We start from the raw sequence: 15,517 nt of genomic DNA, 5'->3' as shown, positions 1-15,517 counted from the left end.
TGTATTAATTAAATTACTGCTTGGCCCATTAGCTCTAGCCTCTTATTGGCTAGCTCTCACATCTTGATTTAACCCATTTTTATTAATCTGTATATCTCCACATGGCAGTGGTTTACCGGGAAAGATTCTAACCAGTGACCTTCTCAGGCGGAGGATCCATGGCTTCTCCCTCACTCTGCTTTCTTCCTCCAAGAATTCAGTTCTGTCTTTTCCACCTACCTAAGTTCTGGCCTATCAGGCCAAGACAGTTTTTTTATTCATTAACCAGTACAAGCAACACATAGAAAGAAGGACCTCCTACACCAATCAAGGTTGCCATTAGGCCTTTTGCTTAAATAGTAATGAAAAAAATATGTCTTCCCTCCTCTCTTTACAGTATTTTCCCCTTAATATGAAAATCTGGCTACTTCATGTGTACAGTTAAATCACCCCAGATTTCTTTTTAGCATCATAAATTAGCCTTCAGTTAAATGCCTGAAAGATTTTTGTTGTCAATCACCAGAGAGGAAGGAGACATAAGCCTCGTGCACATAGCCTTTCTTTAGGGGTGGGTTCCTGGCCTCTGCTGCAGAGTGAGTGTAGCTTGGGTGAAGTGCATTGTGGGTGAGCGCAGTGTGGGTGAAGTGGCCCCGGAGTTGATATTGGTGGAGTTGGTGTTGGCACCCAGACAGACCTTGCCGCAGGTTAGAAGAGGAGCTGCTTGTCCTGATTGGGTGTAATGTATGTGGGTTTTTCCTTTTTTTTCAGACCCATTTTTCAGTCTCTTTGCATTCACCAACAAAATCACTTCTGTGCATAGTAGAATCATCTGGTCTTGTGATTGGAGTCCCGATAGCAAGTATTTCTTCACTGGAAGTCGAGATAAAAAGGTATTTTTTTTTCAATAAAAGATAAAATACTTTTTAAATATTTTTGCAGGGTTTTTTTGGCATTGACTGATGTGTGTGTGTGTGTGTGTGTGTGTGTGTGTGTGAGTGTGTGAGAGAGCTGTATGTTTTTCCCCACTCCCCTTTCTTTCTCCCTTCTCCCCTTCCATCCCCACCCTCACCCACAAGCTAGGTGCTGGTGCTGTACGCCTTTAATCCTAGCACTTGGGAGGAAGAGGCAGGTGGATCTCTGTGATCTACAGTTATGCTTAAAAGCACATTATTCTGCCTTTCTGATATGTTTACAGATTAGTTCATGACTTCCCCATTATATATGTACATTGAAAGGGTTTTCCTTGCTAAACTCTACAAGTATATTTCTCTGAAACATGAAGAGAAGACCTTTCGGTCAGTTTGTTTCATCAGATAGCCCCAGCACAAAAGAAGGGATGGATCAGCTCTTGGTTAAGAGTGGGAACCGGGAGAATGGGGTGGGGAGACATTTGCTGAAGACACCATTTCTCATTTTCTGATCAATGCTTTTATAAGAATGAGCTTTTTTTGTGGCTGTTGAGACAGCTCCAGCAATGCTCTCTACCTCATCAGTGCTGGGTTCAGATACAGCGCCTTTTTGTTTGGATTTTATTTTTAATACATGCACTGGGAATCAAACATGGGTTCTCATATCTGTGTGGCAAGCCTTCAGAGACTGAGCTGTCTCCCCAGCTCCCATTTTCCAGTATTAAAGGTTATGACCTTTTAATGCAGTGATGGAAGAGGGGCAGAATATGGCCGAAGCTTGGAAAACTCAGGATAAGTTAGGTAGCCCTCTGTGTTTGGATCCACCCTTTTCCTTGTTTGACAACTGCCCTTAGCTCCTGCTTGTCCCTCTAGTTTTGTGCTTTAAAATATTGTCTTAGGGGCTGGAGAGATGGCTCAGCAGTTAAGAGCACTGGCTGGTCTTCCAGATATCCTGAGTTCAATTCCTGGCAACCACATGGTGGCTCACAGCCATCTGTGATGAGGTCTGGCGCCCTCTTCTGGCCTGCAGGGACACATGCAGACAGAGCACTGTGTACCTGATAAATAGATCTTTCAAATAAAATAAAAGACTGTCTTTTCTGAGTTTCCTAGTCCAGGGCAGGTAGAATGGTGTAGTGTTTTTTTCCGTCACCCTTCTCTTTCTAGTGATAACTGAAAGGCCTGGCGACACCCAGGTTAAAAGTCAGTGTGGGCTTGCCGCAGTCGTTCTCCCGGACTGACTGTTCCCATCCCCGTGTTGAGAATGCATCCCTTGCTGGGTGTGCAGGGAAGCAGGTGCTGTCTGCCTAGCTCTCAGGGATTGAGTGACTAAAACAGACCAGTTATACTTGCTGCAGTTTCAGAAATGTGTGCGTCTCAAGGCCTGTGCTCAGAATCATGCTTTAGTCCTGCATTTGCAGCTTGTCCTTTTGCTTCTTTTTCCATTTCTTTGTGGCCAGACACCCTTGAGCCCTGGGCTCTTGGGGAAGTCTCATTTTTTATGCAGAGTATTGTCAAAGTTCTGTCCTCGTAATAGCCAAATTGACTGCCTGAGCTTTAGGTAGTATAGGAGACTGGTTTCCTCTCCAATAAATGTGTTCCAAGTTCCAAGGGTGGCATCTGTAGCCAGGACATGATGGCCAGGATTTCACTGCATTGGAACCATGTTGTGTATTATAGAACATACCAGATAACACTCTGCTCTCAGGGTACACTTCTGTAGCTGAGGTCTGAACCTGTGTCTGCCACACCGTGACTTCTCTGTGATACATAAAAACTAGAGCAGATAGTTTTCATCATCTTTTGGGGTTTAAATGCACCACTAGAGAAAGCTTCACAATGTAATCTGTTCTAGGTGGTCGTCTGGGGCGAGTGTAATTCCAACAGTGACCGCACGGAGCACAACATTGGTCCCTGCTCTTCTGTCCTGGATATGGGCAGTTCTGTGACAGCTGTCAGTGTCTGCCCTGTGCTGAGCCTACCCCACAGGTCAGTTTCTTCAGATTTGGTTGTTCAGTCGTATCTCAGTTTTTGTTTTGGTTTGTGGACCTCCCTGCAGCGTTGCTGCTGCTTTCAAAGTGCTTATTCTTCTGATAAGAATTTTTAAATCAGCCGGGAGGTGGTGCACGCCTTTAATCCCTTAATCCCAGCACTTGGGAGGCAGAGGCAGGTGGATCTCTGTGAGTTTGAGGTCAGCCTGGTCTACAAAGCAAGTTCCAGGCTAGCCAGGACTACACAGAGAAACTCTGTCTTCAAAAACTAAAAAGATTTTTTCTGAATCTTAGAATTTTGCGATTAGTGGTCAGATGGGAACAGGAATGAGGTTCTTGTTTCAGATGTGACCACCTTTCCTTCTCACAAGCAGCCTAGGAGAGCAGGCGTCGGTGCAGCCACTGGGAAAACTCTAGCGTGGGGACTTTGGAAGCTAAGGACAGGACCTTCATGCATCCTCTGCAGAGGGGAGGCTGGGGATACAGCAGAAGCAGTGTAGGTGGATGACACCGAAGAAGGACTCGGGCAGGTAGAGATGAGAGAAATTCATACTGAACCAGCCTGTCATCTCCCTCCTTTCAGATACGTGGTTGCAATCGGATTAGAGAACGGGAAGATTTGTTTATTCTCCTGGAAAAAGACCAGCCAAGAAGTCAATGACTGGACCCGGTTTATAGAGACAAATCCGAGGTATTTTCTTCCTACTCTGCTTCCATCTGATTAAATAGAAACGGGGCGGTCTTTGGTGGCATGTTTTGTGGTCATTTTCATGGAGAGCGACAGAACTCTGTCTTTACTTAGATCTAAATAGTACCTCCTAACATGATGTTTGCTGCTATGTTGGACTCAGCGTTTAGTTTGCTCAGTAGGTTGCTGGGTTTTGTCATATTGCTTTTACAGACTTTATCCATGGCTGCCTCACCTTACCTCTCCTCTCTCCTCTTCTTTGCTGTCTAAGACGTGATCTTTTGGGCCTGGTCCTCTTCCATCTCCTACATTCTGGATCACAGGTCTGCGCCGTCACACCCATTGTTTAATGTGCTGGGATGAGTCCAGGGCTTCATGCATGTGAGGCAAGCTTTCTGCCAGCTAAACTATATCCCCAATCCTAGCAGAGGTTATTTTAATCTGCCTTTTAGTACATGTTAGTTGCCAGTGTTAATTGTTTTTAATCAATGCCTAAGCTTTCAGTAAGTCATTGATAGCTTTCTCTTTTTTTTTTTTTTTGGATTTTCGAGACAGGGTTTCTCTGTAGCTTTTTGGTTCCTGTCCTGGAACTAGCTCTGTAGACCAGGCTGGCCTCAAACTCACAGAGATCCGCCTGCCTCTGCCTCTGCTGGGATTAAAGGCGTGCGCCACCACCTCCCGGCTCATTGATAGCTTTCTGAACTTTTCAGTCTTTCCAGTCTGTACTGTTTACACATAGTTTCAAATACTTTTTAAAGTGACAGTGTCATGGTGAGGGTGAGAGATTAGAGAGAGCAGGTCTCACTCAGCCTTGTCCTCTAGAGGAGCTTGTCTCTGTCAGTGCTCATTGAACTGTTAAAATGCATGTATGCTATTAGTGTTCAGCTTGCTATAACAGGGGCAGCCGTGACAGTCGTCTTCCCCTGACATTCTTGCTCTTACCCTCCCCTTTCCTTTACTTCCTTCTGCCCCTGGATTGGTATTCAGACTGCTACTGTGGCCCTGGTGTGGGAAGCCAGTTAGCATGGGAAGATGTGCAGAGCTCAGGGTTTTCGTTTGGCAGTTTCTTTCTTTGTTATTGTAATGATAAGGTTTGTGACTTGAAAGTAGTTCTGGATTCAATACATTGTGTTATTTGGATAGCTGCTACTCTGATTACTAAATTTTAACTTTCTGCTGGTAATGCATTTCCAGAAATACAAGCAGGACTTTCAGATTGGCTTCTTAAGGACCATGTCTTATAATTAACTGGTGAATTTTGTGTTGCTAGGGATTCAACGAGAGCCTTAAACATATTAGGAAAATACTCTACCACTGAGCTGCACCCCAGCCCCCCCCCCCAGATTCTTTCTTCTTCCCTCTTTGCTTCCCTCCTCCCCCTGCTCTTCATGTGGTCTGTCTGTCTGTCTGTCTTTTTGTCTTTTTTATGAGAGTCTTACTGTATACGTCTGCTTGGCCTAGAACTTGATGTATAGCCCATCCTGGACTTGAACTTGCAGCCATCTTCCTGCCTCTGATTCCCAAGTGTTGATTGAGATGAATACTTTCCTGGCCCTCAACGTCATACATTTCTGTGACTATGGGGGGGGGGGGGGGAGAGCGCGTGTGTGTGTGTGTGCGCGCACGCGTGTGTCTGTCTGTTTTATTAGTCTATGCTCGTCTCCTTGTACGTGTACAGAGGCCTGAAAAGGTTCTCAGGTCTGCTGTTATATTTTTCTCTGCCATATTCACTTGTGATAGACTCTCTTGTCAATCTGGAGCTAGGCTGGTGGCCAGCAGTCTTCCTGTCTACTCTCCACACAGCCCTGAGGTTACAGGAGTATGTAGCTAGTCTGGCTTTTTTTTTTTTTTTTTTTTTTTTTTTGGTTTTTCAAGACAGGGTTTCTCTGTGGCTTTGGAGCCTGTCCTGGAACTAGCTCTTGTAGACCAGGTTGGTCTCGAACTCACAGAGATCCGCCTGCCTCTGCCTCCCGAGTGCTGGGATTAAAGGCGTACGCCACCACCGCCCGGCGCTAGTCTGGCTTTTTACATGGGTCCTAGGGATTTAAATTCATGTGATCCTGTTTGCACACCGAGCCATTTCTCCAGGTCCCTCCATATCTTTTAAATGTGTGTTATGATTTAAGGAAGAAATGAAACATAAAAAATCCCACATCATTTTCTGTAAACAAGTAAGGGCTGTAAGGGTGCCCTGGTTACAACCCTGCAGGTGAGTTTCCAGTGGGGAATTTTGCAGGCATTGCTTGTTTTGACCTAATGATTTCTGTCTTGCTTGCAGTGAAGGTCACACGCTTGGTATCAGAAGGTTATCCTGGAAGAACTGTAGTAGAAACGCGAGGCGGAATGACGCAGACGCTGACTGGCTGCACTTTGCAAGCTGTGGCGAAGATCATACCGTGAAGATTTACAGGGTTAACAGATATGCACTGATTGACTTAATCACACCCTGCTAGTCCTGATATGTCTTAAAGTGTGTGCTATGTAAATAGGTCCCCTTTCTTTACCTTTGTGATTGAATGAGTTTCCCTATCTGGGCCTTAGTCCTTCCACTCTCCATTGAAGGCCGTGGACGCTTTCCCTTGTTACGTAGTACACACACATACCCATCCAGAACCTTCTCTGTGCTGTCAGAGATGGTTGGATCTACCTTTGTGCAGTCCAGATTAAGAACATTTGTTCTTCATGGCCAAATTTGTTTGATTTTGCATTATGTGGAGTCTTTAGCTCTGTGTCTGTTTTGTGTTGTGACAAATGCTAGAGCATGGGTACTCGGTAAAGAAAAAGGTTTGTGTAGCTAAGAGTTCTGGGATTTAAGAGCCTGGCCCTGAAATCTGCTTGGTTCTGGAGAGGGCCTTGTGGGTGGGATGACTAATGAGAAATGTGTCTGGATTAGGGAGATCACATGATGGGACAGTGATGTGGAATTCCTCTCTGTATGCTGCGAATGTTTTATGACCATTGGTTAATAAAGAAGCTGTTTGGCCTGTGGGCAGGGCAGAATATAGAGAGATGGAAAAACTAAACTGAATGAATAGAAGATGGAGTCAAGTACATACCATGTAGCTGCTGAAGAAGAAAAGACGCCAGAACCTTACCTATAAGCCACAGACTTGTGGCAATATGCAGATGAATAGAAATGGGTTAACTTAAGATGTAAGCATTATTAGTTAATTAGAAGCCTGAGCTAATAGGCCAAACAGTGTTGTGATTAATATAGTTTCTGTGTGGTTTTTCAGGTCTGGGCAGCCAGAAAATGTAAGCACTGTCTCAATTTACAAATGAAGCACAATTAATAAAAACTCAGAGAAATGGTTCAACCTCAAGATACAGAAAGCAAAACAACCAGTCACTGGGTCTTACCTCTACCTCAGTCCAAAATGGTGATCCCACCTTCAGGAATCTCAGAATCAGACTGTGTCTGAGAACTGTCTCCTCCTGTTTTATAATCCTCTCTAGTTCTGGGATTAAAGGCACGTACCGCCTGGTTTCTATATCAACTAGTTTGGCTACTGGGATTAAAGGTGTGTGTTACCACTGGCTGATAGTAAGACTGACCAGTAGGGCTGGGGCTGTTTTACTCTGATCTTCAGGCAAGCTTTATTTGTATAATGCCACTACAGGACAGAAAATAAAAGAAATTGCAGGAGGTACCACATCTGCTTAAAACCCTCTCACAAGAATGCTGGATCACCAGACACTAGACCTGCCTCTTCCAGGTTCCCCTACCTGTCAGTGCCACCACACTAGACAGTACGCTTCCAGTGTGTGGAGTGCAGAATCTACACTCACACCACGTCCAAAGAACCTTCTTTGGGATGCTCTTACTGGAGAGAGGAAGTAACAGAGGAGCCCAGCGTGTTCGAGTTTTACTTTTCCACTCCCTCTAAATCAGCACATCACACTGTGTGCTGTCTTGACCTCTTCCTACTAGCTACCAAGTATTCTGAAACTTGGCAGGCGCTTTTAAGCTTGAGCTGTAGCTATTCTCCCTTCCTTTATTTAAAGAAAGACTTTGAGATTCTTTATAAAGCTTCAAGTATCATTTCCAGATGTAAAGCAATAAATTAGGGGCTGGACAGTGAGCGATCTGAGTTTAGATGACAGCTGATGTCCTAAGAATGAAGGATGTGTGGCATGGGCTGGAGACGTTGGGATGAGGAAGGCCGGTAATGGAGCTTGGGAGAGGTTTGGGCTGCTGCAAGGCTGGGACTCAACAGCTCTCCTGGAAAATGGTCATCTGGCAAATTGAGTGTGTAGAAGGAAGGAAAATGAGCGTTTCTGTAGTGGGAGCAGATGCCATTGTCAAGGTGAGGTTATCCTTCCCCCTTATCTTAACCACTCAGCTCACAGCACGGAATTTCAGACAGCCCAGTGAAGGAAATGGATTGTTTCTGTCTTGACGTTTTTCCTAAGCAGAGGAGAGACGATAGGATTCTTCCAAGTACACGTTTGCCTTGAACACCAGGAGTCATACCTGTCCCCGGTGTCTCTTTGGTCTCAGCAGAGGAAAGTGGACCTGCTATTCATTCCAAAGGGAGAGAGTGAGAACTGAAGACTTTGCACAGGGAGCACTAAGTCTTGGCAGTGTTGGCAAGTCCTGGGTGGGCTGCTGTTGAGCTGTTCTCAGCCCCTGCTGAGCTGAGAGGGGAAGACAAGACACTGCTCTTTCGTGTCAGCATCACCTCTCCAGCTGCTTACCAACTGGTTGCTAACTGGCCCTGACCCTGGAGTTTTGCATTTGTGTGAAGCTGGAAGCCGAGACTATCTTTGAAACAAACTCTAAGGAACACAAGTCTCAGTCTTGATGGCACACCTGTCACATTGTAGCCTCAGCTCTCAGCTCTCCCACTTCCACCTCTGCACCATACATCCACACCCACTGGTCTCAGTTTCAGGGATGTTAGACCCAGAGGTGGAATCTGCTACAGCCATCTCCAGGTGACTGAAACACACTCAAGCTTCAGAAGCCCTGTGGCACAGCTGAACATTTGTTTGAGCACACAGATGCAATACCATCAATGACATGTTTTGTATTGATGCTTTCTCGGCGTCTAAACTCTGAAGTGTCTTTCTGGGCTGGCTTCATGCAGAACGGTGAGAGTTCAGTTTTTGATTTTTCAGTGTCATTTTGAAAAGCCCATGGAGTGGATAGTGTGTCCCCAAAAGCACACATAAGAGGGCATGGTGAGCCACAACTATAATCCCAGCTTTTTAGTCCTGTACTTATAACTGACCTTAAAGTCCACGCGGCAAAAGACCTCATGTACACACAGTGGTTGGCGCAGGGTCTGTTTCTGGTAGTGTCCTGATCACATGGGAGGGGGTCTTATTAATCGTACAGGTTTTCTGGTTCGTTGAATCTAGCCCATCTTCATAATGATGAAACACACCGAATGTGGACTAATGTGCTACACTCAGGAGGACCACGTCTATAAAGTCAGACTCTTCAAGTCATGTACTGACTTTCTGATAGGATCCTTGCTGCTGTGGGGTCAGCTTCCAGGTCACCTGCTGCTGTCACCGGGGCAGCTAGTCCCAGGAGCTGCAAGAGGCAAACTCAGCACTAAAATCAGGATAAAGAACAGATATTAAGCCGGTGGTGGTATTGAATCCTTTAATCCGAGCACTTCTGAGACAGAAGCAGAGGCAGATGGATCTTTTTGAGTTCAAGGTCTGTCTGGTTTACATACTGAGTTCCAGGCCAGTCAGGGTTACACAGACTCTCAAAAAATCCCAAAAGAACAGAGACAAAACTAGCAGAAGCCAAATGGCTATCATGGAGAGCTGATCTCAATGAGATGCTTACAGAAAAGTAGTAGAGGCTTGCTAAGACCCCAGCCATCAGATGGCAGAGAGGTGTGGTCCAGCTTTACAGAAGTACAGAAGTAAAAATCTATTATGTAGTCCTGGTTATGCCAAGCAATGAAATTGGGTGAAAACCAAGAGACCTAACCAAACTGCCCTCTCTTATGTCCCCCTAGAAAAGGTTTTCTGTAGTGAACATACGCCCTACATGTGCCTTTAAGATTTCTTTCTTTTTTTTTTTTTAAGACAGGGTTTCTCTGTAGCTTTGGAGCCTGTCCTGGAACTAGCTCTTGTAGACCAGGCTGGCCTCAAATGCACAGAGATCTGCCTGCCTCTGCCTCCCGAGTGCTGGGATTAAAGGTGTGCCCCACCACCGCCCAGCACCTTTAAGAATTTTTTTTTTTTTAATATATAGCTCAGGCTGGCCTCAAACTCGTGATCCTCCTGCTTCTGCTTCCTTCGGCAAATCCTACCAGTGTGTGCCACCACAACTGGCACCTTTAAGATTTCTTGAATGAACGCATCTCAACCTCAAAGACAGACATCGGCTCAGAGTAAAAGGTTGGGAAAAAAATATACCAATCAAATAGACCTAAGAAACAAGCGGGTGTAGCTTCCTAATATCTAACAAAATAGACTTCAAGCTAAAATCAGTCAAAAACGACAAAGAAGGACATTTCATATTAATCACAGGAAAAATCCATCAAGAGGAAATTTCAATAATGAACATCTATGCCCCAAATACAAGGGCACCCTCATTTGTCAAAGAAACACTTTTAAAGCTTAAATCATATATTAAACCTCACACACTAGTAGTGGGAGACTTCAACACTCCCCTCTCACCACTGGACAGGTTAATCAGACAAAAAAAAAATGAACAGAGAAATAAGGGAACTAACAGATGTTATGACTCAAATGGACTTAACAGACATCTATAGAATATTCCGTCCAAACAGAAAAGAATATACCTTCTTCTCAGCACTTCATGGAACCTTCTTAAAAATTGCCCACATACTCGGTAACAAAACAAACCTCAACAAATACAAAAAAATTGGAATAACCCAATGTACCTTATCAGATCACCATGCTTTAAAACTAGAAGTTAACAGCAATACCAATTCCAGAAAACCCACTAACACATGAAAATTAAACAATGCTCATGTGAATCATCAATGGGTCAAGGAAGAAATAAAGGGGGAAATTAAAGATTTCCTAAAATTCAATGAAAATGACCACACAACATACCCAAATTTATGGGACACAATGAAAGCAGTATTAAGAGGAAAGTTCATAGCACTAAACGCCTACATGAAGAAGCTGGAAAAATCCCACACCAGTGAATTAACAGAACATTTGAAAACTTTAGAACAAAAAAAAAGCAAACTTACCTAAGAAACTAGAGGGCAGGAAATCAAATTGAGAGCTGAAATGAACAAAATAGAAACAAGGAAAACAACACAAAGAATCAATGAGACAAAAAGTTGGTTCTTCAAGAAAATCAACAAAATAGACAAACCTTTATCCAAACTAACCAAAAGGCAGAGAGAGAATATCCAAATTAACAAATTCAGAAATGAAAAGGGGGACATAACAACAGACACAGAGGAATACAGAGGATCATCAGGTCATATTTTAAAAACCTATAGTCCACAAAATTGGAAAACTTAAAGGAAATGGACAACTTTCTGGATAAATATCACCAAAATTAAATCAAGACCAGATAAGCAAATTAAACTGATGTATAACTGCTGAAGAACTAGAAACAGTCATCAAAAGTCTCCCAACCAAAAAAAGCCCAGGGCCAGATGGTTTCAGCTCAGAATTCTACAAAACTTTCAAAGAGGAACTAATACCAATACTCCTCAAATTATTCCACACAATAGAAACAGAGGGAACATTGCCAAACTCTTTTTATGAGGCTACAATTACCCTGATACCCAAACCACAGAAAGACAATACTAAGAAAGAATTACAGACCAATTTCACTCATGAACATTGATACAAAAATACTAAATAAAACACTGGCAAATCGAATCCAAGAACACATCAGAACCATCATCCACCATGATCAGATAGGCTTCATCCCAGAGATGCAGGGATAGTTCAACATATGAAAATCTGTCAACGTAATCCACCATATAAATAAACTGAAAAGTAAACACCACATGATCATCTCATTAGATGCTGAAAATCTTTCGACAAAATACAACATCCCTTCATGATATAGGTCTTGGAGAGAGCAGGGAGACAAAGAACACAGCTAAACATAATAAAGGCAATATACAGCAAGACAACAGCCAACATCAAACTAAATGGAGAGAAACTCACAGCAATCCCACTGAAATCAGGAACAAGACAAGGTTGTCCACTTTCTCCATATCTATTCAATATAGTTCTTGAGGTCCTAGCTAGAGCAATAAGACAAAAAAGGAGATCAAAGGGATACAAATCAGAAAAGAAGTCAAACTCTCACTGTTTGCTGATGATATGATAGTTTACATAAGCGATCCCAAAAATTCTACCAAGGAACTTCTACAACTCATAAGCACTCTTAGTAATGTAGCAGGATACAAGATTAACTAAAAAAAAAAAAATCAGTAACCCTTCTTTACACAGATGATAAATGAGAAAGAAATCAGAGAAACATCACCCTTTGCAATATTCACAAATAGCATAAAATATCTCGGAGTAACTCTAACCAAACAAGTGGAAGACCTGTATGACAAGAACTTAAAATCTTTGAAGGAAGGGCTGGAGAGATGGCTCAGTGGTTAAGAGCATTGTCTGCTCTTCCAAAGGTCCTGAGTTCAATTCCCAGCAACCACATGGTGGCTCACAACCATCTGTAATAAGGTCTGGTGCCCTCTTCTGGACTATTGTATACATAATAAATAAATATTTAAAAAAAATCCTTTGAAGGTAATATAGTAAAAATGACAATCTTACAGAAAGCAATCTACAGATTCAACGCAATGCCCATCAAAATCCCAGCAAAATTCTTCAAAGACCTTGAAATAACGGTATTCAACTTAATATGGAAAGGCAAAAAAAAACCCAGGATAGCCAAAACAATAAAAGAACTTCTGGAGGCATCATAATCCCTGACTTCAAACTCTACTAAATAGCTACAGTACTGAAAACAGCCTGGTACTGGCGTAAGAACAGACAGGAGGACCAATGGGAACTGAATAGAAGACCCAGATATCAATCCACACATCTTCAAACACCTGATCTTTGATAAAAAAAAAGCAAAAAATATCAAATAAAAAAAGAAAGCATATTTAACAAATGGTGCTGGCATAACTGGATATCAAGATGTAGAAGAATGAAAATAGACCCATATCTATCACCATGCACAAAACTCAAGTCCAAATGGATCAAAGACCTCAACATAAAGTCAGCCACACTGAACCTTATAGAAGAGAAAGTGGGAAGTACACTTGAACGCATTGGCACAGGAGACAACTTCCTAAATATAACCCCAGCAGCACAGACACTGAGAGAAACAGTTAATAAATGGGACCTCCTGAAACTGAAAAGCTTCTGTAAAACAAAGGACATGATCAACAAGACAAAACGACAGTCTACAGAATGGGAAAAGATCTTCACTGACCCCCACATCAGACAGAGGTCTGATCTTCAAAATATGCAAAGAACTCAAGAAATTGGATACCGCCGGGCGGTGGTGGCGCATGCCTTTAATCCCAGCACTTGGGAGGCAGAGACAGGTGGGTCACTGTGAGTTCGAGGCCAGCCTGGTCTACAGAGCTAGTTCCAGGACAGGCTCCAAAGCCACAGAGAAACCCTGTCTTGAAAAACAAAAACAAAAAAATTAAAAAAAAAGAAATTGGATACCAAAAGATCACATAATTCAATAAAAAAACAATGGAGTACAGACCTAAACAGAGAACTCTCAACAGAGGAATCTAAAATGACTGAAAGACACTTAAGGAAATGCTCAACATCCTTAGTCATCAGAGAAATGCAAATCAAAACAACTCTGAGATTCAATCTTACACCTGTAAGAATGGCCAAGATCAAAAACACTGATGACAACTTATGTTGGAGAGGTTGTGGGGAAAAGGGAACACTTTTGCATTGCTGGTGAAAATGCAAGCTGGTACAACCCCTTTGGATGTCAGTGTGGCAATTTCTTAGAAAATTAGGAAACAACCTTCCTCAAGACCCAGTAATACCACTTTTGGGTATATATCCAAATGATGCTCAATTGTGCCACAAGAACATGTGCTCAACTATGTTCATAGCAGTTTTGTTTGTCATAGCCAGAACCTGGAAACAACCTAAATGCCTCTCTATCAAAGAATGGATAAGAAAAATGTGGTACATTTACACAATGGCGTACTACACAGCAGAAAAAAATAAGAACATCTTGAATTTTGCGGGCAAATGGATAGAACTAGAAAACGTTATTTTGAGTGAGGTAACCCAGATCCAGAAAGACAATTATCATATGTACTCACTCATAGGTGGGTGGTTTTTAAACATAAAGCAAAGAAAGCCAGCCTACAAAGCACAATCTCAGAGAATTTAGACAACAATGCAGACACTAAGAGAGACTTACATAGATATAATCTACATGGGAAGTAGAAAGTATAAAATGAGAAGATCTCCTGAGTAAATTGGGAGCATGGGGACCTTGGGGGAGGATTGAAGCGGGGAGGGAAGAGGCAGGGAGGTGAGCAGAGAAAAATGTAGAGCTCAATAAATATTAATAGAAAGATTTCTTGAATGGTATGTGTGTTTATGTTTTGCTTGCATGCATATCTGTGTACCTACCATTTGCATGCCTGGTGTCCAGAAAGGCTGGAAGAGGATGTTCGATTCCCTGGAACTGGGGCTACATATGGCTGTTAAGCACCATGTGGATAACTGTAATAGAGCCCAGGTCCTCTGCAAAAACAGCCAATTCTCAATTCTCACTCCCTCTCTCTTAATTAAAAATGTTTCTTTCCTTGTAATATATTCTGAACATTGTTCCCTTTCCCAGGTCCTCCCAACCTTCCCTCCTACCCAGCTCTACACTTTCTCTTTAGAAAACAAACATCAGAAATTTTTTGAAAGGAAAGAAAGAAAAGGCACACAAAAAATAAAAAAAAAATACACACAAAAATAAAATCCAGAGACACAAAATTGTAAATTATAATATATAAACAAAAGGCCATTAACAAACAACTGACAAGGCTAGGCAGTGTTGGCACATGCCTTTAATCCCAGCACTCGGGAGGTTGAGGTGGGCAGATCTTTGTGAGTTCGAGGACAGCCTGGTCTACAAGACCTTGTTCCAGGACAGACACCAAAGCTACAAAGAAACCTTATCTCAAAAAAACAAAAACAAACAAAAAACAAAAACAAAAAAGCCTGACACAACAAAGCAATATGAGACAAAAAGTCTGCCAATACCTACCATTAAGTTCATTTGTGTTGGCATCTCATGCTGGGCATGGGCCTGTTCTCAAGTTTGAGGCTTCCTTGGAGAAAGCTATTTTTTCCATTGCAAGCAGATTCCAATTGGAGATGAACAGCTTATTGATTAGAGATGGAAACTAGTGTCCACCTCCCCTTTCAGCAATGGAACCACAACTGGCTGGAACCTCTCCAGGCCCTGTGCATGCTGTCATAGTCTGTGAGTTTGTATGTGCATCAGTCCAATTGTGTAGGAAGGAGGGGGCCTTTTGTTCTTCCTGCTGCCCAGTTCCCAGCCGCCTGGCTAGCTTACACCTGAAATAACCGCACAGGAATTGTGTTAATTAAATTACTGCTTGGCCCATTATCTCTAACTTCTTATTGGATAACTTTTATATATTAATTTAACCCATTTCTAGTAATCTGTGTATTGCCACATGGCAGTGGTTTACAGGCAAAGATTCTAACCGATGTTTGTCTCAGACAGAGGCACCATGATGTCTCTCTCTGCTTTCTTTCTCCCTAAATTCAGTTCTGTCTTCTCCACCTACCTAAGTTTTGCCCTATCAGGCCAACACAGTTTCTTTATTCTTTAACTAATATAAGCAACACACAGAGGGGACTCCCACATCACAGTTGTGTCTGGAAGACTTTTTCCTTGGTATCCTAGTCAGTGTTCTATTGCTGTGAAGAGACACCATGACCACAGCAACTAACTTTCT

At 42.7% G+C, this 15,517-nt stretch overlaps 1 protein-coding gene across 1 annotated transcript in view; it reads left to right on the top strand.

Annotated features, from left to right (window-relative positions):
• The window catches only part of LOC121441854 (elongator complex protein 2-like), a 42,276-nt gene extending 35,498 nt beyond the window's left edge, over positions 1–6,778 (top strand). The window contains exons 19-22 of the mRNA XM_041643173.1: positions 748–869; positions 2,743–2,876; positions 3,462–3,569; positions 5,845–6,778. Coding sequence (XP_041499107.1) covers positions 748–869; positions 2,743–2,876; positions 3,462–3,569; positions 5,845–6,019 — 539 coding nt within the window. The 3' untranslated portion in view covers positions 6,020–6,778. The remainder of the gene's footprint in view (positions 1–747; positions 870–2,742; positions 2,877–3,461; positions 3,570–5,844) is intronic.
• Positions 6,779–15,517: the final 8,739 nt, after the last annotated feature.

The sequence above is a fragment of the Microtus oregoni genome, unplaced genomic scaffold (genome assembly GCF_018167655.1).
Source record: "Microtus oregoni isolate MIOR12 unplaced genomic scaffold, Mior012 000082F_ref0000272, whole genome shotgun sequence".
NCBI classification, from domain to species: domain Eukaryota; kingdom Metazoa; phylum Chordata; class Mammalia; order Rodentia; family Cricetidae; genus Microtus; species Microtus oregoni.
The sequence above is the reverse complement of the archived record's forward strand: the minus strand, read 5'-3'. Positions and strand labels throughout refer to the sequence as shown.